Source organism: Saccostrea cucullata, unplaced genomic scaffold (genome assembly GCF_032062105.1).
Source record: "Saccostrea cucullata isolate Sc308-1 unplaced genomic scaffold, CSIRO_AGI_Scuc_v1 ctg4285, whole genome shotgun sequence".
NCBI lineage: Eukaryota > Metazoa > Mollusca > Bivalvia > Ostreida > Ostreidae > Saccostrea > Saccostrea cuccullata.
Window position 1 is genome coordinate 17,106 of NW_026931300.1, and position 23,839 is coordinate 40,944.

General features: G+C 33.8%; 1 protein-coding gene and 1 long non-coding RNA gene across 2 annotated transcripts; both read right to left on the reverse strand.

The window, feature by feature from the left end:
• Nucleotides 1–2,420: 2,420 nt before the first annotated feature.
• Nucleotides 2,421–22,909, reverse strand: LOC134232113 (late secretory pathway protein AVL9 homolog). Its single transcript, XM_062714070.1, has 16 exons — nucleotides 22,747–22,909; nucleotides 21,255–21,375; nucleotides 20,973–21,058; nucleotides 19,654–19,725; nucleotides 19,238–19,394; nucleotides 18,949–19,028; nucleotides 12,715–12,784; nucleotides 12,184–12,353; nucleotides 10,909–11,940; nucleotides 9,313–9,447; nucleotides 8,683–8,833; nucleotides 8,426–8,506; nucleotides 7,867–7,981; nucleotides 5,440–5,493; nucleotides 5,052–5,140; nucleotides 2,421–3,396 (listed from the first exon to the last, which is right to left on the reverse strand). The coding sequence occupies exons 1-16, from the start codon at nucleotides 22,825–22,827 to the stop codon at nucleotides 3,305–3,307; spliced, it is 2,586 nt and encodes an 861-aa protein (XP_062570054.1). The 5' UTR covers nucleotides 22,828–22,909; the 3' UTR covers nucleotides 2,421–3,304.
• LOC134232114 (uncharacterized) lies at nucleotides 14,892–17,791 on the reverse strand. Its single transcript, XR_009984708.1, has 3 exons — nucleotides 17,712–17,791; nucleotides 16,646–16,723; nucleotides 14,892–15,735 (listed from the first exon to the last, which is right to left on the reverse strand). It is a non-coding gene; the product is annotated as an uncharacterized LOC134232114 (long non-coding RNA).
• Nucleotides 22,910–23,839: the final 930 nt, after the last annotated feature.

Sequence of the window (23,839 nt, forward strand, 5' to 3'; positions counted from 1 at the left end):
AATATACATACGATAGAAATGCGGCCGAATGTCAACTGGTATATTAAACAGTCAATTAAAAGTTCTCTCACAGCACAGAGGTGCGGCATAAGTCGTCTCATCGTTGTCAACAACAATTTTAAGTTCCTGTTGTTATTAATTTCTTAACCAATGAGAGTCTACTAGTATTAGCCATTACGTAGCGCCGAGAATGCCACGCCCTACCGAAAGTCCAAACTAAGGAGAAAATCGTCCTAAATAACAAACTTAAAAGCATGCTTTGTTCATATTTCATCAAATTTAGGTCAAGAATATAGGGAGAGATTGTGGAATCTTTGCAAATATTAAGTAAAGTAAATATCAAAGTCATAACCATCGTAAATGTACAATATGATATAACTTCCCCGCTGAAAATTTTCCAGGATAATTTTAATTTAAAATGATTATATAGTACTATTGTACCATTATATGTTAAAGTGACAAAATCAGAATACATTATCAGGAGTTTAAAACAGATACCAAAATGATGAAAGTTTAATCTTTTACTTCCATTCTCTTGACATGTTTCAGTCAAAAAATTATCTAGTTATCTCTTTAGATATTAACTTTTTAAAGAGTTATCTCTCTTGATATTTATAAGTTTAAAGAGTTACCTCTCTTTTTCAAAATATAAAGTTTAGAGTTATCTCTCCTTAACAAAACGTCACGCCGGTATCATTGATATTATTTATACTTAAAGACAAACATATAATTATGTAAAACTTTAAAATGATAACTATAGGAGATTAAATAATTCACAGATTTAATTAAATTTTATTAACACTCTTTTTTACTGTCTGTTGTAAATTTTGATTGCCTAATTTATAGGTCTAAAACGTTTGCCCTCTTATTGGACACTTAAGAATTTATCATTTTTGTTAGGCGATATTTGATTCATTCCCACATAAAGTTATTACAGATTTGTGTAAGCTCCAAGTATCAGACAATCCCTTAGAAAAATACAGAAGATGAAGTTCCGAACTGAAAGGTAAATTATTCAGCTCTGATATCTACAGTCCACACTATCTACAGTCCATTCCAATTGAGACATATGCTGACCCTTTATATCATGCTTTACACGAAAATAAAGTTTTTATTTTTTATTTCTTTAAACAGTTATGTGGAGAAACCAACTCATAGACATATTATAATACATTATTTCACTGCAGCAAGTAATCAATCAAATTGTCAGTAGTTCTTACCATTAGCAACATTTTTAAAATTTAACAATGTATAACAAGTTATCATCCACATAAATCTATGAAGGTATAAAGATACACCAAGCACAGATTTTCATATCATATTTGGTTGATATATGAAGCATGAAGCAAGACATACCAGTACTCATTGTGTCTCATAAAATTTGTAAAATATCTGGAAATAATGGCCAAGATGTATTCTTAACAAAGTCACAAGATTGTTTTGCAAAAAATGTGCACATACATGTATTTAAATGTACATGTATGTGTGCATAACTTAAATATTGAGAGAAAAAAAAAGACTGGATGGACAGGCTGTTAATAGAATATCTCCAATATAGGTGACAAAGAACCAATGGGATAAATATGTCACATGGTCCAATTGGATTTATTTTATTCACATTGAATAAAGAAATCATTCTATAAAAATTACTAGAATGAAATTTCTTATTCCTAATCTTCTACAAAATTGTTTGTGGACAGATTTTCTCTGATTTTATTGTTTTACACCTATATCACAGAACAGTGGGAATTACGTGTACAGATTACAACTTATAACAAGTACCTAATTATCAAAGGTTGTGTGCACTTCAGACGGGACCAAGTTTACATACAGGAAGTAAACCTAAACAACTAAATCTTAAATAAATTTAAATTATTCTAACTGTATCTTCCATTCCAGAAATTCCTCAATATATTGATTCAGATTTACAACATTCTTTCTTTTATAAATTTTTTTGATATTACATTTTTATTAAGAATTTTTTAAAAGTATGACAACATAATATAGTTTCACATTGAAACCATTTCTTAAGAACATGTGCAATGTACATGTACATAAACTCTACAATGTATCCTTCCCACTGATAATTTTCTAAGATATTTTCGATTTCAAATTTTTGAAGAGAAATGAATATTAACATAGTTTTTTTAGTTAGTATTACCCAAAAATTTGATTTAAAGGAGTTGTGTAGTAGGCATCATAAAACTGCAAAAATGCCATTCAACAAATGGAAATTTTAAAAGAAACAGCCTGGGAATAAAAAATCATAATTAACATGTAAATACACCCTCAAAGAAAATAATAATACGTACATCTTGCTTTTTCAAGTTTATATATACATATATCATGTGATATATAAATACATTTTTTCTTAAATAGGCTACCTATAAAAGTGTTATATGAAACATAAATACATGAACTTTCTGGAAAAAGAAAAAAAACTTCAGAATCTTAAAGGGAAACTTTTCTCCAATCATATATTAAACTGATTAAGCCTTATCATTTCTTTTTTAAAAATTCAATCACGAATTTTTAATCTGGCCCTTGTAGATAAAATAAAATGCTTGAAATAACAAAAATGTCACAAATTTCATAAAATATTCTACTTTAATCAGCATAATTATGGTCATCTTCCATTTTATTACCCCCCTCCCCCTCAAATTATCAAGGACACCCCACACAAACTGGTTTTATCCAAATGACGCACAATTTTCTCTTCAAAGTGCCAAGCACTTGGGGAAGGAACAATATTGCTATCTATTTTTTATCCACTTCCAATAGTCGAAGCTGGATTAGAAACATGACCTAATCATGGAGCAAACACTCTACCAACTGAGCTACCACAATGCCATGATGGCTTATTTTAGAATAAGTAAATAACATTTTACAATTAAACAAATTGCTTGTGCACTTCATAATTGGTATATCATAAGATTGTGCAGTATACTTTATGGTTTATATGCACCACAGTGGTGTAGCCAACTTTGTACAATCTTGCATATTTCAATACAACACAATGTTATGTGTTTTCCAATAACTACTTCCATACATAGTTAAATATTACATGGGTACATGTGTGTGTACACAAGAAAATGTCATTGTGTCTTTGTTTTACAAAGAAATGATAATAGACACGTCTACATCAATAAATATAATTTACTTAGAAGTCACTGAACACATAGAAAGAAATCACTGCCTCTAACAAAGAAATAAATTTTATAGTATTATGCCACAGAACCATGCATTCAACCCATTTAGAGCCACTTCTACAAATATTTATATAGTACATATTCTTGTTTTCTAATCAGCTTTGTGGGGGCACATTGTCTCCCCTTGGGTGCCTCCATCCACTGAACCATGAAGACACGGCTGACTTGGCATTGACTATAGCGCCACCTAGGAACACAAAGAGTCATGTGACAAAGATTTGAACAAAGTCAAGGGACATGCATGTAACACAATCCCCATCTTTAAATGATAATCATTAACCAATATATTAACATTTATCCTGCAACTAACCCTTGCATTGACCTAATAAAGGTAACCTAATAAACCAAAGCTTTATCTGGTCACTGCCCTAATAATATTAGTTAAGTAGACAAGGACCCCACATATTTCCGTATTACCCCTCTAAGTGTCTACATAACGAATTTATCCTGCCGATGGTTCTCTAAAAGACTAAATATTTAAAGTATCGATAATCTGCTTTCACTGAGCATCCAAGCAAGGCATTCTGCATCCATTGTTGTCGTCAGACGCATTGTGACGTCAGTTATGAAGCTCTATGCAGGTCACGTGCAAGCAGTATATTGATGATGTGTGGTTGGTAAATTTTTAATATATGGTGGGTATGTCACATGGAAGGGGCACATAAGCAATGTGAGGTGGGTAAACAGCATAACATCGTTTCATGCAGTACTGCTCTAATGAAATTTCACGATTTTTATCAGAGGCAGGATAAAGCCTCGTGCATGTATTCTGTTGTTCTAAAAGCATTGTGACGTCATGTATATTGCAATGATTACGCCATGGTGTCATAGTTTCAACTGCAGAGATGTGCTTAAATCTGTCGAAAATAGCTAGTTTTAAACGTTCAAATTTAAAGAATATGTTGCAGGACAAACAAAATACATGATAACTGTCTTGAGATATAAGCGATATTTGGGCTCGGGTCGAAAACGTAAGAGGGCTCGGCAAGCCTCGCCCCTCTATCACGTTTTCTTATCCTCGCCCAAATATCGCTTATATTTCAAGACAGTAGCCATGTATTTTATATGCACTCAACATGCTCAATTCAGCATATCTTGCTTAGAATTTTTTTTGTAGAAAGGTCCTTTTTACGTGAAATTTAATGAAGGAAAATACATCAGATCTCATGTATGTTATTTATTTCAATGAGATTTGACTCTCTTATCTGGAAGTCAATGAACCTTACATAAAAATGCTGATTCATCGTGTCTTAAAACTGGTGCACTGTAGAGAAGGACATTATATTTCTTGCTTTTTATTCAATAACTGTATAATTATATGGATTAGATGTCACAGAGGAATTCCTTTTACGTCTCTAGGTTATCAGAATAATTTATATCTTACAAAAACAAAAATTAATATATGAGAATTAATATATGAGTTGGGTGGGGGTAATTGTGTGGGGTTGGTTTTTAAGATGAAATTATTATTTGGGTTGACAGGAGGGGGGGGGGGTCCTTTGGGGTTGGTATTTGGGGGTTGGGGGTATTTGCCTGGGGTAAGTGTCTGGGGTGGGCTTTTTGACTGAGGGCTGGTGTTTTGAGGTGGGGGTATTGCCTGGGGCTAGTGTTTGGGGTGGGGAGTTTGGCTTGGGGCTGGTGTTTAGAGGTGAGGGTATTTGCCTGGACTTGGTATTTAAAGGGAGGGGGGTATTTGCCTGGGCTTAGTATTTGGTGGTGGGGGTATTTGCCTGGGTTTAGTATTTAGGAGGAGGGGGTTTTTGCCTGGGCTTATGTTTGGTTGGTTGTTTGGTTGTGGGGTGTATTTGCCCGGGCTCGGTATTTGATAATGAGGCTCCTTACCCACTGCCTTCCCTGCCTGTTCCACATACCGCCCTGTCTGTACCATGGCAGCATTGATTTTCTTCCCTCTCTCAGTGTTCTGTAGATTGCTGAAACACAATTTAAGATGAAAAGAATTCTTCAGTACATGCACATATTACATGTAAAACTTAACATTGAAATACTAATACAAAGTAGAGATACAAGCATTATCAAAACAGATAAATAAGTGAAAGAAATCATTATAACCTGAAGTTAATTTCTCAAAATACTGGTATAAAGAATAATTATAAACATATATACATGTACTGTGTATATTCTTAAATAAATTTCACTTTTTCATAGCTTCTGGCTTCAATCAACATCAATTTTAAAAAGGAGAATTTTTTGTCTGACTGTTGTGACTTACTGAGATAGTCTCATCTTGATGTCAGACATGGCTAAATTTCCCTGACAAGGATGTCTGTAAAGAAAGTGAAAAAAAATTATTAAAAATAAAATAACTTTGTCATCTGGTAAATACAGATTGTAATATACAATATATTGTGAAGGTGTGTACAGTGACAGCTTTTGTCTGTGTTGTGTGACTATTATATAAATTCTCTCTCAAACTAATCAATAAAATTAATCAAAACTTCCAATGTGTTTAATCTGTTTTTTATTATAACAAATTCTAATCATACCAGTATTTTTTCCCCACCCACACCTTGAAACCGGGTTCTTTGACACACATACATTTCATTATATATACAAATTTTTATCACCAAATCTGAGGAATATCCCACTAGGAAAATATATACTGAAAGGAAAAAGAAACGCATAAAAAACTTTTGAATAAAATTAAAACTTTTATTTCCAATATGTTTTCCAGTATTGTTATCAAACAATTTAATCCAACTTTAAACAACAAGTAACTGAAATCTTGTGTGACTTTGACTGATAATTCCTGAGTTATTAAAATTGATATGTCGATACCCCCCAAAATTAAAATAAAAATTCTCATCATCTCCCTCGCGCATCAGTAACAGTCTTGATTTTCTTGTGCATTGAGTTCTTCAGAGCCTTATCTTTCTCATAGAATTATCATTCAAGCATTCCGACGATAGTCTTAATGGTTGAGAATAGCTGTGTTATTCCAAAGCCAACAAATCCCCCCGCCCAATGAATCCAACGAATTTCGATTTAGGATAGAATTTACAGAATCTAGCTGATTTGGTTGAGTAATTTTGACCAGCGATTTTAGTGCACAGTATCCAAATTACACATCTGACCAATTTTCAGAATTTTCGGCCACATAGTTAAATATTTTTCGCTATAATGCTCTTATGCGTTTCTTTTTCCTTTCAGTATAATAAAACTGACCCATGTCATCTGGATGTACATTGTGCAAAGTTTATGCACTGCATGAACTTGGGTTAAAAGACCTGTTTTGAACAGATTTGAAACTTGAACCAATAATTAATATTATCTACGGATGCTTCTGTTGTATTAATGAGCCTATATAATCACAGCAATGTTCAAGAGCAGTTTTTTTAAAGATTTGTTCCTGTATACTACATTGTACAAATTTTACATTCAGTGTAATTTACTTTGTAAAATCCAGTAGAAATCCATGACGTTCAAATCTCTATAACACACGCGAACCTTGTCACCGTGCGTTAGAATGCACAGTAGGAATTATATCATTTTAAATACTCTAGGAAAACCAAAATGTGCATTGTTTTGACACAATTTAATAAAAAAAAAAATTAACCCTGTTAAATTAACGTAAAAGTACAACAAATGTGCGTTTAAAATTAATTTGTCACTTTTTTCCCTCGCAATGTTCGTTTGCGTTATTCAACTTTGCAACGTCACAAGTTTCATCAAAAACGGCTCTTACGTCTATAAAGCACACTAGTTTTGAAGGGCGCTAAATACACATTAAAAATTACCGAAATAAACAATTATGAAGAGGAAAAATTAGAGAATGTAAATATAAGATTTGAATTTATATTTTGGGATGTCTTCGGTCCAATACACTACACCTGGACGTGCCGACAAATTATCATACCGCGCTAACACGCGGTATTCAATTTATCGGCACAGCCAGGTGTGTTATAGGGCCGAAGACATCCCAAAATATAAGTTCAATGCTTAAATGTATGCCCCTACTGTAAATTGGCTCTACACCAGGGGTCATAATTAAAATAACTTGAATCCACTCTATACACCAAAAAAACACAAAAGTTTTGATCTTTTGACCAGAGTAATGGTTTCTGAGAAAACTTGATCTACACTATAGAAAGATGCATCACAAAAAAAAAAAATTAAAGATGTTTCATAGTATGTACTGTAAAATCACATATTTCATGGGGTCAAATTTGTGTGGTTTGAGGAAAATATATTGGTTCAAGGGGATTTGATTTCTCGGTTAGAGAATTAATGTTCAGTAGTAATATATGTGAAAAACTGCATTTTCTGGTGCACATAAATTGATGGGTTTTTTCAAACCTTGAAAACCAAAATTAAACCCTCACAGAAATAAATTAAGTGATTTCACAGTATACTTTCTTTATACATAGAATTTTGATTAACCATTGTGGTCCTACTCTACCCCATTGGGTAATTAAATCCGAAGATGCTTCTGTATAAATACTGCCAATCCTGGCCTCTTTGTTCTTGACTGAGAACAAAATATTTGACAATTTTTACAAGTATTTCTAGTAAAACTTTGATTGCCTAGATTTTGGCCCAAACCCATACCAAAATTTAACCCCCAAGAAATTTGTGATTGAACCTTATCTAGTTAGTAATAAAGAGGTCTGACTATATTATATAGATACTGTGTACTTACCCCACCAGAACATTGGACATGCCTGGATGACTTGTTCCGCTCCACTGCCTGTAGTTATGTGTTGTCTTGTAAGCCTGACAAAAAGCCGTCCCATAATCCTCCAGGAGCTTCAAATCTAAAAATAATATTCATAAAACAGACTGCACCATCACAGGTCTTATGTTGCTTTAATCCTACTGGGGGGGGGGGGGGGGGGGGGGGGGGCTACCTTCTCATCTCAAAGATTTCTATTTGATCCAGTGATCCAAAAGAGGGCTCAGACAAACCACTGATTTTGGAAGATGACTCTGTGGGGGTATAGAGAAATGTTTTCAATATTCCTTAGTCTCTGAATCAGACTGAAGTAATTTGAGGGTCTGTGAGTTTTTTCTTCAATTCATTTAACTTTATTTTTCTATTCATTAACAAGCTGGGGCCGAGGTGAATGCCATTGTGCATAAGCATCTATTTTGATGTTAGAAAACCACAAAAAAAAAACCCACAACAAAATGATAACCAATATAACTTCTCTCCATTTGAATTGAAATAAGCGATTTGTTTGTTTTGACTTGAGACTCACCGTTTTTCTCCATGGTGACCAGCATAGATTGTAGGTAGACTTTAAACTGAGACTGGACCCACTCGTCTCCGCCCTCCCACTCTGTAACAATAAGATAAGATAGAACTCAAAAGTGAGAGTTGCATTCTCAAGTAAACTGGAATTGAAACACATCTAGCATTCACCAAAATTAAGAACACAGTAGCTCCATCCTAGGAAGCACCGTGCATCATGTGGTTTTCCTCTTTACAAAAGTGATTAAAATGAATCTGACATACCTGTTCCATCTAGATATGGGTCATCTGAGTCCTCCCCCAACACAGCCTTAATGATGATGTCAGCGAATCGGAGGTCAGCAGTGGTCAGATGGAGAAGGCGGTTTAATTCTCGGTCATGGATTTCAATCTTCCCCTCCTCTGATTCCGACACCTGTCAAAGATCAATTAATAGCAGTGAAAACATACAACTCAAAATTCATAATTGTCTTTAATTGTTCAGATTTTTGCATTTTAGCTTTTGAGAAGACAATAACTTCTTAAAACATACCGCCTTTCTACACTTGATATTAGTGCCATTCCTATTGATAAACTTATAGATTCAAAGACAACTGCTTTAAACCTCAGAATTTTTTTTTGTTTCTCATGACTGATCATGCTGAACTTTGTAAATAAAATCACTCAGATTGTTTATTATACTCTCGACTGAAGTTGATATTAAAAAGATGACAGAGATAAATTACATTAAAAAATAATGTAGTCTACTAGTCTTTGGGGACCAGACCTTCCAACACACTTTTGGGAATTCTAATGGGCACTGATTGTGCTCCTATTTAACTGACCTGTTATATATTCCCTCAAAACAAATCTAGAATTTATTCAAATGAGAAGATGGAAACCCCTTCTTCTTACCTCGATAACAATATCTGTCAGGTGACGTTTCTGTCTAAACAGCATATTGGTGGCTCCTATGACAAACCCTCGGACATTGACATCTGTCATAAGATCAAAGTACTGCAAGGACAGGTACGGATGAAGCATACAACCCTACAGTCAAACCAAAAAGGCATTTTATAACTGCTGACTGAGCAGTAGAAACGCATGATTCATTCACTCGATCCTTTTCAATTACATATACTGTAAAATAAACATTTACAAGACAGTGTACCGGTATTTAGAAGGATACAATATATTCATCAAATATGTGTACACCATCATGACTATTTCTGAAAAATCACGTCATTGTCCAGGTTATTTTTGGCAAGTAAAGTAGACACAGTAAGAAATGCATCAGATAAATTTGCCTTGAGGTGGGAATCTAAGAATAATTTCAAGCAAAGTAAACAAGAGGCCCATGGACCACATCGCTCACCTGAGAATCTTTGACCATTCTGTTTTTTACCAGATTTCCCCCTTGTAATACATATTGTGACCCCACCCTACCCCAATGATCATAATTTAAACAATTTGAAATCTACACTACCCTAGGATGCTTCCACATAAGCTTTAGCTTTTCTTGCCCTGTGGTTCATGAGAAGAAGATTTTCAAAGATTTTCCCTATATATTTCTATGTAAAACTTTGATTCCCCATTGTGACCCCGCCCTACCCTCGGGGGTCATGATTTGAACAATTTACAATCTACACTACCCCAGGGTGCTTCTACATAAGTTTCAGCTTATCTGGTCCAGTGGTTCTTGAAAGAAGATTTTTAAAGAATTTTCCTATGTATTTCTATGTAAAACTTTGATTCCCCATTGTGGCCCCATCCTATCCGTGGGAGTCATGATTTGAACAATTTAGAATCTACACTACCCCAGGGTGCTTCCATATAAGTTTCAGTTTTTCTGGCCCAGTGGTTCTTGAGAAGAAGATTTTCAAAGATTTTTTCTATATATTTCTATGTTAAATTTTGATTCCCCATTGTGGCCCCGCCCAATCCCCGGGGGTCATGGTTTGAACAATTTAGAATCTACACTACCCCAGGATGCTTCCACATAAGTTTCAGCTTTATTGGCCCAGTGGTTCTTGAGAAGAAGATTTTTAAAGATTTTACCTATATATTTCTATGTAAAAATTTGATTCCCCATTGTGGCCCTGGCTTACCCCCGGGGGTCATGATTTGAACAATTTAGAATCTACACTATCCCAGGATGCTTCCACATAAGTTTCAGCTTTATTGGCCCAGTGTTCTTGAGAAGAAGATTTTTTAATGACCCCACCCTATTTTTGTCTTTTCTTGATTATCTCCCCTTGTGAAGGGACTTGGCCCTTCATTTTAACAATTTAAATTTCCCTTTACCCAAGGATGCTTTGTACCAAGTTTGGTCAAAATTGGCCCAGTGGTTCTCGAGAAGAAGTCGAAAATGTGAAAAGTTTACAGACGGACGGACGGACAGACAGACAGACGGACGGACAGACAGACGGACGGACGACGGACAAAATGTGATCAGAAAAGCTCACTTGAGCCTTCGGCTCAGGTGAGCTAAAAATCTTGAAACAATATTACTTTTGTAAAAACAGCCAGTGGAAATCCACAGTCGTCCTGAGTAAGTTTGGAGGACCTGAGCACGACATTCATTTCTACGTCCGAGTTCTCTTCGGTGGGTGATGTTGGCTCGTGGATTCCACTCCCCTTCTTCACCTTCAGTCCACTGAGAGCTGAGCTGATCTTATTCTTTATCGCAGCCGCTTTCCTGCCAGGGCTTCTCCTGGGGTCATTGTCTGGAATGCCTTTCTCTGTAACCTCTGAACTCTCTTTCTCCACAAAACTATCTGTCTTATCACCTTCCTTTACACTTAATGGTGATCCAATATCAATCCCAGAATCCTGAGTATCACATGACTGCTTTTTGGAATCTGATTGGTTAATTTTTTGCTGATCTGCTGACTCGGCTTCACTGATAGATTCCTTGTGTTCTATGGTGAGCAGTAACCTATCCTCCTCCCAAGAGAAGCAGTCCTCCTGATCAATCTTCTGTATACTCTCGGGGGAATCCAATTCCTCCACCCCCTCACTCCTCTTCAACACTTCCCGAGCATCCTCTAAATTCAACGAAATCTCAAACTTCGACGAGGTTTCTTTCTCTTCATCACTCAAGTTTTCTAACTTTTCTAAATTGAGGTCCTCCACATTAACTACAGAGTCTAGCTGTCTCATTATAGTCCCTGTCTGTATGGCCTTCAGTTGAGTGATATCTTTTACATTGGCAAGGGGATCCTCAGAAAAAGATACAGAGCTGTCATTTTTACCAGAACTGGACACGGCCTGATTCACATTTTCTAAATCCAGCGCGTAACTCTCAGAGAGTGTCCGTTTAACATTATATCGACTGGTTTTGGATTGTTTTTCAGACTCCCCTGTATCGGAAAAGCTTCTCACTGTTTTTGTCTGTACCTCACTACACTGAGCTTGTTCAAAGTCCTGAACATTACTGGAATTCTTGTTTTCATCCTTTGCGTCACTATTTTCTGTCTCTTTGGTGGATTCCATTCCATCTCTAGGAATTTCAAGTTCCTCTGGCTCAGTGTATGTCACTTCCTAAGAAATGTTAAAATATTTTTTAAACTCCACCAAAAATTAGTTTAAATGTAATGTACATTATCTAACATGTTTAAACTCAAATTCATAACAAGAGCTTTAAGATTAATATAAGCCTTTACCTTTTAAACAGTTGGGCACAAAGAAAAAAGGGGTACATTTTCAGATTTCTGGTCAAAATATTATTTGAAAAAGGTGTGCAACATAACACATGACTGTCTTATAATTCCCATGGTACTTTACCTGTTTTTCTTTCTTTGGAGAGCTCCTGATGACCTTGGCCTTTTCGTCATGGTAACAGACTTCCAGGAATTCCTCACTGCTGTCCGAGCACACTGCGTTCCTCAGCGTCGGTGACAGTTGTCTGTTCAGCTCCACGCTGGCCGATTCCTCCAATCCATTTTCTATCATACCTACATGTTGTTCAAGTATTTTAAAGTTTTTAGCCTTAATTCTAATTATAATAAATAATCTTAAATCTCTTAAACATGCAAGTATAATATTTACATAAATACTGTTAATGTATTTAATTTTTTTTTAATAATATTCCGCAGAAATTGTCTTTTCAACAAAGTGTATGGTAAATTTGATTTAGTGCAAACCTGATGTGCTAGAAAATAAATATGTGTACTTTTGTATATGTACTCTGGACATTTAGGGATTAAAAAGAACTTGATCATGTACCTTAATACAAATACTTTAATTCAAATAAACACATTTTTTTTTCATTATTAACTGAATATCCCTTGAACCAGATGAGTTGTTTATTCTTACCCGGAAAGAGGGAGAGAATGGCAAGGATTGTGTTACATAAAGTCTGTACAGGAGCTCCGGTGAACAGCACCTGAAAATAAATCATTAACAGATACAAATGTACAGCTCAAACAAAGTATTCCTCCTCCTCCTCTTATTTTCCCCTTGCCCACTTTAAAAATTTTTAAAAATTTTTTCTTATTAATTATACTTAACATATGTGGCAGAAATATGTGAATAGGAAGATTTCTTTTTGTTCAGGGAAGACAGTGCTTTCTTTGTCTGAGGCCAAATATGATAAGTTTAAACCAATTAAATAATGAAGGAATGGGGCCTACGAAGGGAAATCTCATTTTAAAATATTCGCATTGACCTCTTTCATTGTTGAATTTTGTTTTAAACCAAAAATATTTTATTTTTTCATTCAACATGTGAACATTGCCCGATTCTCTTGCTCTACCAATATGCTATTCAAAGGGAAATAACTCTGATTCTCTTTCTAGATTGATTTCCATTAAAAAACTATAGAATCTGATGAAATTTTCATAACAAAATAAAGAACATGAATATAATTGATGCAATGACATTTCCTGCCTTAAGATTGAAAATTTTTTTATGACAAATTTTGCTCCAAAACCTATGCAAAAATTGTTTGAATTTAATATACTGCAGAATCGCGAGCACTAAAGCAACACTTAACATTATAATGAATCAAAGGAAAAGAGGGATTGTAAACCTTTTAACAGCCTGTCTCCGAGAAAAGCATGCAAAATAGTCCGAAAGCAGGTTTCTCCGATTGCCTTCAAATTTTAAGAGCCAAATCTACTATGCATAAAATGAAATCAGACAAATTTCTATTTAGCTACTCCAACCCACATATGTTTTATGGACTGTTACTAAAAATAGCTCTTATGCAACAAAAATTGAGGTAATTTTTTTAACATTTTAGATATATTTTGAGAAGAAAAATAATTGCAACTTTAAAAATTATTCAAATATTTTGTTTTGTTGTAAAATAATAAAGATTAGTTCTTTTTAAATGCATAGTCAGAATGATTGACATTCATTTTGTTTTAGTGCAAATAGGTCATGAAATTGGCAATATTCCAAAATTTGAAAAAAGTGACAATTTTTAGTGGAATTGAAACTATTCTAGTTGAAAGGGGGGATGTTTTAATCCAGTAAATTTTATTGCTTATTGTTAATAATACCTATGTTAACAAAATATGAAAAAATTACCCTTGGCCAATGTACACTTTAGAAAATATTGAAAGTCAAAGTTTGTGAAATTTTCACATAAAAAAATTTCAAGGATACAGTTAGCGCTACTCAAAAAATAGCTCAAAACATGTCCAAGACTAAAAAAAATTATTTTCTAGAGTTCTTCCTATCTGTATTACAGAATTTAAACAAACATAGCTCTCAATTTAATACTTAATGACTTTAAATTTTAAAAAATACATGGAAAAAGAGGCCGGGGGGGGGGGGGGGGAGGGACTGGTATGAATTCTTTATAAACCTCTAAATGGATAAACTTAAGTATAAACCTTTATTATACAATTATAGCCTTTTGATGAGGTCAATCCCTCGATATATAGACCTTAGAGAAAGTATATCGACCGAGCACGAAGGGTTGTACCGAATCAAAAGGCTACAATTGTTTTATTATTTTTTATCAGTTAATAAGAAAAGTCTTAAAATCCTTCTTTATAATATTCAGAGCCTTCTCATACAAGGCATTGTTTTGTCATTGCATTATGATGTCACAGTAATGAAAACCAGCTGCAGTACCTGTTTTTAGAAACATCCAGTCTATAAAGACTATTGTGACGTCAGCACTATTGTTGCTTCACAGAAGAACGTTTCCAATTTTAGAAACAGCAGGTTTATAAATTTTTAAAATAGAAACATCCAGTCTGTAACACTTTTTATACTTGATCATGTGATCCAGTTTGAGCCAATCAGATAGTTGGAATAGTAAAGAAAAATAATAACACTTTTTATACTTGATCATGTGATCCAGTTTGAGCCAATCAGATAGTTGGAATAGTAAAGAAAAATAATAACACTTTTTATACTTGATCATGTGATCCAGTTTGAGCCAATCAGATAGTTGGAATAGTAAAGAAAAATAATAACACTTTTTATACTTGATCATATGATCCAGTTTGAGCCAATCAGATAGTTGGAACAATAAAGAAAATAATAATTACATTTAATGCATGTATACATACTTGGTCAATATTTACACAAGTGAACCAAGTGAACACATTATTCATCATACTAGTCATTTGATCAACATATTCATTTGAGTGTTAAAGTACAAACAATTTCTGCAATTTTTCAACATCACCGATACAAACATTGAGATATTTCAGACAAGTTCTTTTTACTGGGGGAAGGTGAAATGACTTGAAAATTTTTTTTTGATGAATGTGACACAATACATCCTCCTTTTTTGGAGCTACTTAGCCATTTATTTTGTTTATAAAATTTCATAATTTGCACTCATTACTTTCTTCTTCTGCCATAAAACACAATCTGGACATTTACTGCTCTCTAACAATCTTCACGTATCATAGACAAGTAATTGTTCACTTTCTGGGAGAATCATTTTCTGGATTTTGAAGCCAAACCAATTCATTTTCCTGTTGGCTCTTACTGAACTCCACCAATGCCTGTTCCTGATAGGACACTTTGCAGTTTGTATCAGTAAATTGTGAAACTCTCTAATGCTTTGAACATTTTAGTAGCATACAAATTTGCTGTGATGTTCTTACTTGATCTTGAATTTGTAAAATAAGTGAGATTTCCAACTGCCAAATATTTTTCAAATTTCAAAATTGAACATTCTTTTTGATGTGATGAATATTAACAGGAGTTACATGAATTGATGATTACTACTCTCTTTGCTTGCTGTAGTGTTTTGACAACTTTCACAACTGGTATCATCTTTCACTTGATCAGTCAGATCATGGTTTTATTGAAATGAGTTTTCAGTTCTGCTCCATTGTTCCTGCTTTCTTGGAAAAACTGCATAACCTATGAAACAAAATGCACCATAAAATGAAAAGAAATATGTCCTCCTTCTTTGAGTATATATCAGTAAAATATGACGACATAAAGAATAATTTTTTGTACATGCATAAGTAACTGCTAAATGGAGGAAAAGTGAAGTTGGATCATTGGAAAGGACTAAGTAAGAAAATAATGACAAAATTATTGCTGTCATCAACACTGATTTTAAGAATATTACGTTTATAATTAAAACAAGAGGCCCATGTGCCACATCGCTCATCTGAGCACCGTGGCTAGCATAAAAGCAGAAATTAATTTATTATTGAAAAGTTTAAACCTAAAAGTAGTCCCAATCATTCCTTAAAGGCGAGAGGTAATTGCACAAACTTGAATCAACACTACCCGAGAATACTTCCATATAAATACATGTATGACCAATCATGGCTTTGCGATTCTTAAAAAGATTCTTAAAGAATTGTCCTATATATTTCTATGTAAAACTTTGGTCGGCCATTGTGGCCCTGTCCTATCCCCTGGGGTCATGATTTGAAAAAAAATTTGAATCTACACTACCTGAGGATGCTTCCATCTAAATATGATTATTCATGGCTTTGTTATTCTTGAGAAGAAGAATTTTAAAAAACTTTTCCTATACATTTCTATGTAAAACTTTGGTCGGTCATTGTGGCCCCGTTTTACGGTAAATCATTCACATTTACACTTAGACTTGATCTGTAGATAATTAAATTAGTGTGATCAAGAGAATAGCAAATATGTACCAAACAAAGTAAGAAATCACTGGCTTTATCATTGTGACAAAACTGAGTCATTGAACATGCTGAATAGCTCTATTAAAGAGCATTTGACTATTATAATAATTGTTTTTTTTTCATATAAGACTTCTAAAATATTTTTTTCAGATAACAATTCTTACCATTTACATCTGGATCAGGACACTTGTCTTTTAATGTATTGGGGTCCAAAAAAATCCTCTGCATGTTGACAAATGTTGCTACAAGAAGTAAAAGTTAATAGTAAATTATTTATAACTTTACCCAGGTTTCTTATACAATTTGAATAATTTGGACCTCTCCAACATATGGTATACTAATATTAGATATCATATTGTGCATGCTTAAATGTTCTGTATAAACTTTCTGTTTAATATGAGTTCATATTATCATGACCCATTACCTTTCTAAAATATCAATTTTGCAAAAATTGTTAAAGTAAATATGATAGAAAATATGTGTGATAATATTTGGATAAAAAAACCTTTCCTTCTTTGAATACCTGGTACTTTTACATATACTCTTTAGTTTAGACTTATTTTGAGTAGCAAACTATTTCACTACTTGCACAATACCACAATTCAAAAGCATAAATTACATGTATGCGAATCAAAGCATATGTGCAGTTGAATGTTGAATATTTCTTAATTAGAGAAGTTATAATTTTTACTCCATCTCTTAACAACTGTTTGAACTTTCTTAATTTCTTTACAAAAGTTTACATGTATGACATATCAAACAATAAACATGACTGTTCCTAGTTAGAACATTTTCATTCAATATATAAATTTCTATTACAAATTCTTTATAGGTCACTGTAGATATTGAAATAAATAGGAGCTGCAACTTGGATGTCCAATTTTTTTTTATTGCAGAATTATTTCAAGACCAGAGAAAAAATATTTATAATCTTCTGTTGTTCATATTTGCCGCATGGCGATGAAAAAACTTTTTCATAACCTATGATTGAAGCAAGATTGCATTATCGTTGTCCTGTACAATATTGATTTCTAAATAATTTTAATTTGCTTGTACAGAAGTCTTTCTTCTAAAACACTTTAATACTTCATTTTAGTCTTGCTGAGCATACAGGTTTTAATTTAAATACAAATCTAACATTATAACACATTATATAATTTTTATGGCAAAATAAATTTCTTAAAAATGCAGCTCATATTACTTGAAGTAGAGATAAGATATTTGGCCTACCTGTCAGCATGGTCAGATCCTTCAGTTTCTCGTCAACTTCAAGGTAGCAGAAGTTTGTTATTCTTCTTCGCCATTTTAACCATTAACCCCCCCCCCCCACGTTATCCGTATGTCTTGGGTAGATTCATAACTTAAAATATACCACTGTATACATGGTCAACATGGTCATGAGAAAAAATCCACATTTCACAATCAATCATCCAGTCGGTCCATAACTTTTTCCCATACAACCTGATACTATAGCATCTCGGTCGGAGCCTTAAAGAAGTGCAAACAGTGTGATGGATCCTTAATACAGTCATACAAATAAAATACTTGACATACACGGCACGAAATGTATAAAAAATCTCTGAAGTTGCATTGTCCTCTTGGCGACCCTGACACATTGGAATGTCATTTCCGCCTTTTTCACTTGAAGACTTCTACAACGGGAGATAACTCTTACGCACACTTACTCATTCTTGTCATTTTATTTTCTTTGATCATTTTTGGAGTAATTTTAAGTTTTATCAACTTATAAATTTTTACAGCCTTTCTAAATATAAATTCAGACTAAAATATGTTTATTGGTCATCAAATGAATCCATATTAATAGTATTTGATTAATTCTGTGGTACAAAATGAGAGCTTTGCTAACATGCTTAGGTCATCATTTCAACAATTTATAAAATATATCTGCACTAAATAGCCAAGGGTGAATTTTTTATATTTGACAGAACATAAATCAATTATTATAAAAAACTTTATTTGATCAAATTATTTTATCCCCCACCGCTGTACCACTGTACTAAATATCCATAATAATTCTGAATTTCCAAATTTCGCCTAAGATATGGCTTCAGTATAGACTGCAGATAGTTGTAATCATTATGGAAAATAGGTATTTGTAATTTTTGACATATATGTATTTATGAAATAATAAAATACTGTATTTAAAATAATTATGCAGTGACTTTATCAGGCGTCAAACTTTCCTATTTTTACCTTCTATATAATGCCAATTATTGCTAAATATAGAAATTGGGTTGTTACTAAAAATAGATGCATGTGACACACTTTTACAATTTATTTTTTATATCCTAATACAACCTAGATCTTAAAAATATATGACAAGATGAAAAGCTCTATACACCCTTTTGGACATTTTTTCAGATTTTGCATGTTTTTCTCAGAGACAGGCTGTTAAATTTTGTGGATTCAGCTTGTTCATACTTGTACTTTATTACATGTAACTTACTCTTCGTTCGAGGAGGATTAGTTTAAAAAGTAGAACTATTTTGTGTCTGAATTGTGTCACCACATCACGAACTGACATTCCTACAAAAAATGAGAACAAGAAATGATGCAAGTCTGAACTCTAACCCCTGATACATGTAAATGCTAGGTGTTTTACTATGAATATTCATGAATTTTACATAATAAATATTGTAGGTACATGTGAACTAAAATTATTAATCTAAATGATTTTTAATCATCAAGATGTAATAATATTAGCCTTTTATAAATGTTGAAAAAATAAATCCCACCTAGAAAAACCTGAGATCCGTCCCTGAGACTTTCTGTCAAGGACAAGCTGAGATTTTTATAAGTATCCTCAAGGACCTCGACTTTACTGAAGTCCAGCTCTTTGAAATATGCGTGCGTAATTAACTCCAGCTTGGCCTGAATAAGTCCATACAAAGGCTGAAAAACAAGGACATGGGTATAAATTCTAAATGATTTAAAACCTATTAATAATTGCATAATTAAATAACAGCAAAACTAAAGTTATTTAATTTTGATCTGAATTGAATTAAACATGAAAATCTCTCTGTATCTCAGTGCATGGACTCTCTGGCAAAGAACTTTTATTAGGATGAATTCAATTTAGGTCAAGAAGACTTTCAATCCATTGATAAAACTGTTCTAATCACAGTCCGAGATCAGTCCGTATTACACTCACCAGTCGACTTAGGACACACACACTCTTCTGGACTGTACTTCTTGTTACTTCTGAAGATTTATTGACCAATTCCTGGAAATTTAGCAAAAATAAAATGAATTATTAAAATAAACTTCAAATTTAGCATCAAATATTTCATATCATGCATAAAGGCCGGGCATAATTTATTTAGTTACAATACATCATGTACACCACTTAGAATTAAGCTTAATGAATGTAATTTTAATGACTGGAGTTCTCCATTCATATTTGGTAGCTTTGAACATGTTGAATCTGCACTTCTTTGTATAGTATATTCATTTCTAACAAGCATTCTGAGAGTATTGCATAAGCAATACATGTCCCCTACCGGGTTCCCCTTTTTCTTCAGGATGTCATTTTATAATATGCAAAAGTTATATCCAAGGTAAAACTGCATGTTTTTTTAGGTTGTGAATGCCTTAAACCTAATAAAATAATCCACATCAAGATGAAAATTCAACTCATGTTTTCCAACCGCATCAACGTCTTTTACTCGCTTCATATTTATGTCGACGATCGGAAGTTAGCGCAGCACGAACCCGATCTTAATTAAACGAATGCGAAAAATTCATAATGCCATAATTCTGTCAAAAATAAATGAAGCGATGCGATTTTCAAACTTGATCTGTACCTCATCTAGATACACTCACATACCAAAATTCAGCACAATATCTGCAAGCGTTTAGAAAAAAAGTGTGGAAAACCAAGTGGGACAGACTGACAGACAGATGGGGACAGACAGACAGACAAACGGACAGACGCAGAGGATACATATAGTCCCCTCCGGTTTCACCGGTAGGGGACTAAAAACCAGTCAATATCTGCAAGCGTTTCGAAGAAAACACGGAAAACCCTGAAAAATTGAAAAGGCTAATTCCATAAAAAATCAACGAATCGTAACTATATTCAAACTTGATCTGTAACTCATCATGATACATCGACGTACCAAAAATTAGCTCAATATCTGCCAGCGTTTATAAAAAAAGTGTGGAAAACCAAGTGGGACAGACTGACAGACAGACGGGGACAGACAGAAAGACAGCTGGAGAGACGGACGGACAGACAGACAGCTAGACGGACGGACGGACAGACGCAGAGGAAACCTATAGTCCCCTCCGGTTTCACCGGTTGGGGACTAATAAGTGTAAAAGGGGCAAAATACAACAATTAAGGGTGAAAATTATCTTTATTCTGTATTTTAGTTGGATACACAGTGCTTATGTTTTTCAATCACAAGATGTTTTATCATGATTATATGTAGAGATGTACACTTGATATTGCCTCCTACATGTACTTACAGAAGAGTCAATCTGCCTGTAACAGGCCACTCCATATACTGTCCTGTAGGTACCATCACGGGATGGAAGATGAAAGTAAATTGTATCTGTAAAAAAATTTGTCATTTCTCACTTATCTAATTGTTCAGTAAGCTCTACATCAGGAAGGGGGGGAAAATGCCTCTTTTAAAGAAAATACTATATAAATGCATTGTTCTTGATATTTACAGAGTGTAACTTTCAGCAGAGTACATTTTACAAAAAAAAAATGCTATTGAAATAAACAATTTTTTTCTTTGTAACCTTTTTTGTAATTATGTGCTCCATCAGGTATTGCCAAGGATGCAAGGTGTTTCCATTCTGGGGGAGCCTCAGAACTGTTGACATCATTCCCCTCCACAAGAGGGGGATAGGAATACTCAACCTAGAGGAAATAAAGGTAAACAGGCCATCAAGTATAAGGTCAATGTTTGGAGCTGACAACACATATTTATAAAATTATGCATAATATTAAAAGATCTCATCACATTCATCAGGTTGAATTTTTTTTTTTTTAGATGGAGGGAATTTCAATTCATAAAAGTAAAAATAACTTGCATGAACTGGTTTCTGATGAAAATCAAAATCAATGAGAGAAAACACAAAATAATGACATTAAATAATAGCGAGCGCAGCGAGGTGGCGCGAAGCACCATTCGCGTAGCAAGCTCAATAGATTAACGCGTACAAACAGAGGAAATTCAGGTTGAAATCTGCACATTGTTCCAAGAAATTTTTATGAGTCCACGTGAAAAAATTCCAAACTCCCAATATCCTTTGTGGTGCATAGCAACATGGTGGCTAAAACATAGCAACAACTTACTTGAAGAAAATTAAAAACAACGATTTAATGCAATCTCCATGTCAAAAAACTATCCTTTGCGTCCTAAGTCAACAGGACTTTTTATCTGATGTCATACTTTCGTCACTTTGACGGTTCGGATTTTCCGATTTTATCGGAAACTTCCGAGAAGTTCAAAATCTCGATCCCGATGCCTAAGAAGTGATTTTTTTATTGTTTTGTTTTCTCCTTTTTTCTTTCTTTTTCTTGAATGATACAGAGTGATAGGCAGTACATGTGTAGGTTTATGATAGTACATATCTACGTTCGCCTCAACGGTCACACCGTAAAACATATTAGTTCCAGAGGATTAATCTTTTTCTGGACTGAGTTGGATGTTTGTCGATTATCGTTGTTATGCTTGTTATGTCATCTTTTGTAAATCTGTTATCTTTGAATGCCCCCACGCTTCACAGCATAGTTGCTGATCAACGATCATGTTTATTTAGCATGGTCCGCTTTCTCTCAGGGTGCATGGCAGTCGTACAGTCGTACACAATTAACTACTCAAGTCATCATGGCCATTAAAAGGTAGGAGTCAATACTGAAGTGCAATAAAAAATTTAATCATTGCGGCCTACGGTTCTAACCATGGTGCAGCCGTTTTAGCCAGGGCGCTAATAAATTTAACAATGATGGGCCATCACGATAAAATCGATCCTAAATAGGGAAGATTATTTCTTACGTAGCTTAGGCTATACCTGATTTAGTAAATGATATAAAGATGATCCTAAAAAAAATTTAATTACTGGTTAGATTGCACTGACACAACAAAGAATGAACTAAAGCATTTTGCTCACTGGACACAAAAGCTTACTGCTAGAGCATATATTTATAGAGTACCCATGTACCCAGGGTCAACATCACCCCTCCCCCATTTCTTCAGAAAACAGAGGACCTCGTGGCTATTTGTACCTGGCATCCTTTCTTGTGATGAAATCCAACAACCACCACATGAAGCACAGGGGATCCCTGGCACATGTCAACAACTGACATTATCAGAAATTACTTCGATTTTTTCGTCATGACAAGTCAACACAATATCATTCGCCCACTTCCGGATTGTTGGACATTAAACAACTCGTTCATCATACAATTCGTTACGTTCTGAAGAGAAAAAAATATACTGTACCGAAAAAGATATTATTGTAAAGATATAATTCATCTATTTTTTTTAACTATAAGTTGGCGATCTTTCATTTCAAATTGCTTAACTAAGGACACGTCTCTTTGCCAGTTTGCTTTCACTGGCCTGATGTTGGATAAATCTAAACCCTTGTCCTTTAAAATAGAAATGAGTAAAATATATACACTGTATATATAATAATTAACTCATTAAAACGCGCAACGCTCCATTTTCGCACATGCATGGGGAACGTGGGGAGGGGGTGATACGTGTTGATAGAGACAAGTGCATATATGTATAATCTTTATAAGTGATATCATTATCATGTAAATCTATTTCCTTGTCTACAACCTTTGAATTATGGTGCTATAATACTATAATATTATAGTTCCCTTAGTCAATAAGGTCTCAGACAAAAAAGTCCTAAAAATTGTAACAAACAAACCAAGATCAGTATATCTTTGGAGTATAAAATAATATTTTAAAGATGCGTAAAAAAAAATATACTCACACAGCAACACATCTTTCAATGAGAAAAAGGAAAATGCTCTCATAATTATCATCCCTCCCTAGCCAGTTCATTTTCTTTGCAACACCGATGTCTATCATGGAACTCATAATTCTACGTACACTTTGTTTCGTATTGTCACCTCTAATCGTTCCCAGTTTTCTTACCTAAAAAGTACTGTTGATTTTAATGCTTAATGATATTACCATAACTCTTCAATAAATACTTCAACTATTTTTATTCGTACTGTTTATAATAGGTCGGTTTATTAAATGTCATATGATTATATTTACAAAATTATTTACAAAATTAAAAATGTATCAGACACAGAAATGAGAATGTATAAATGTATTTGGGAATCACACGTACTTGGA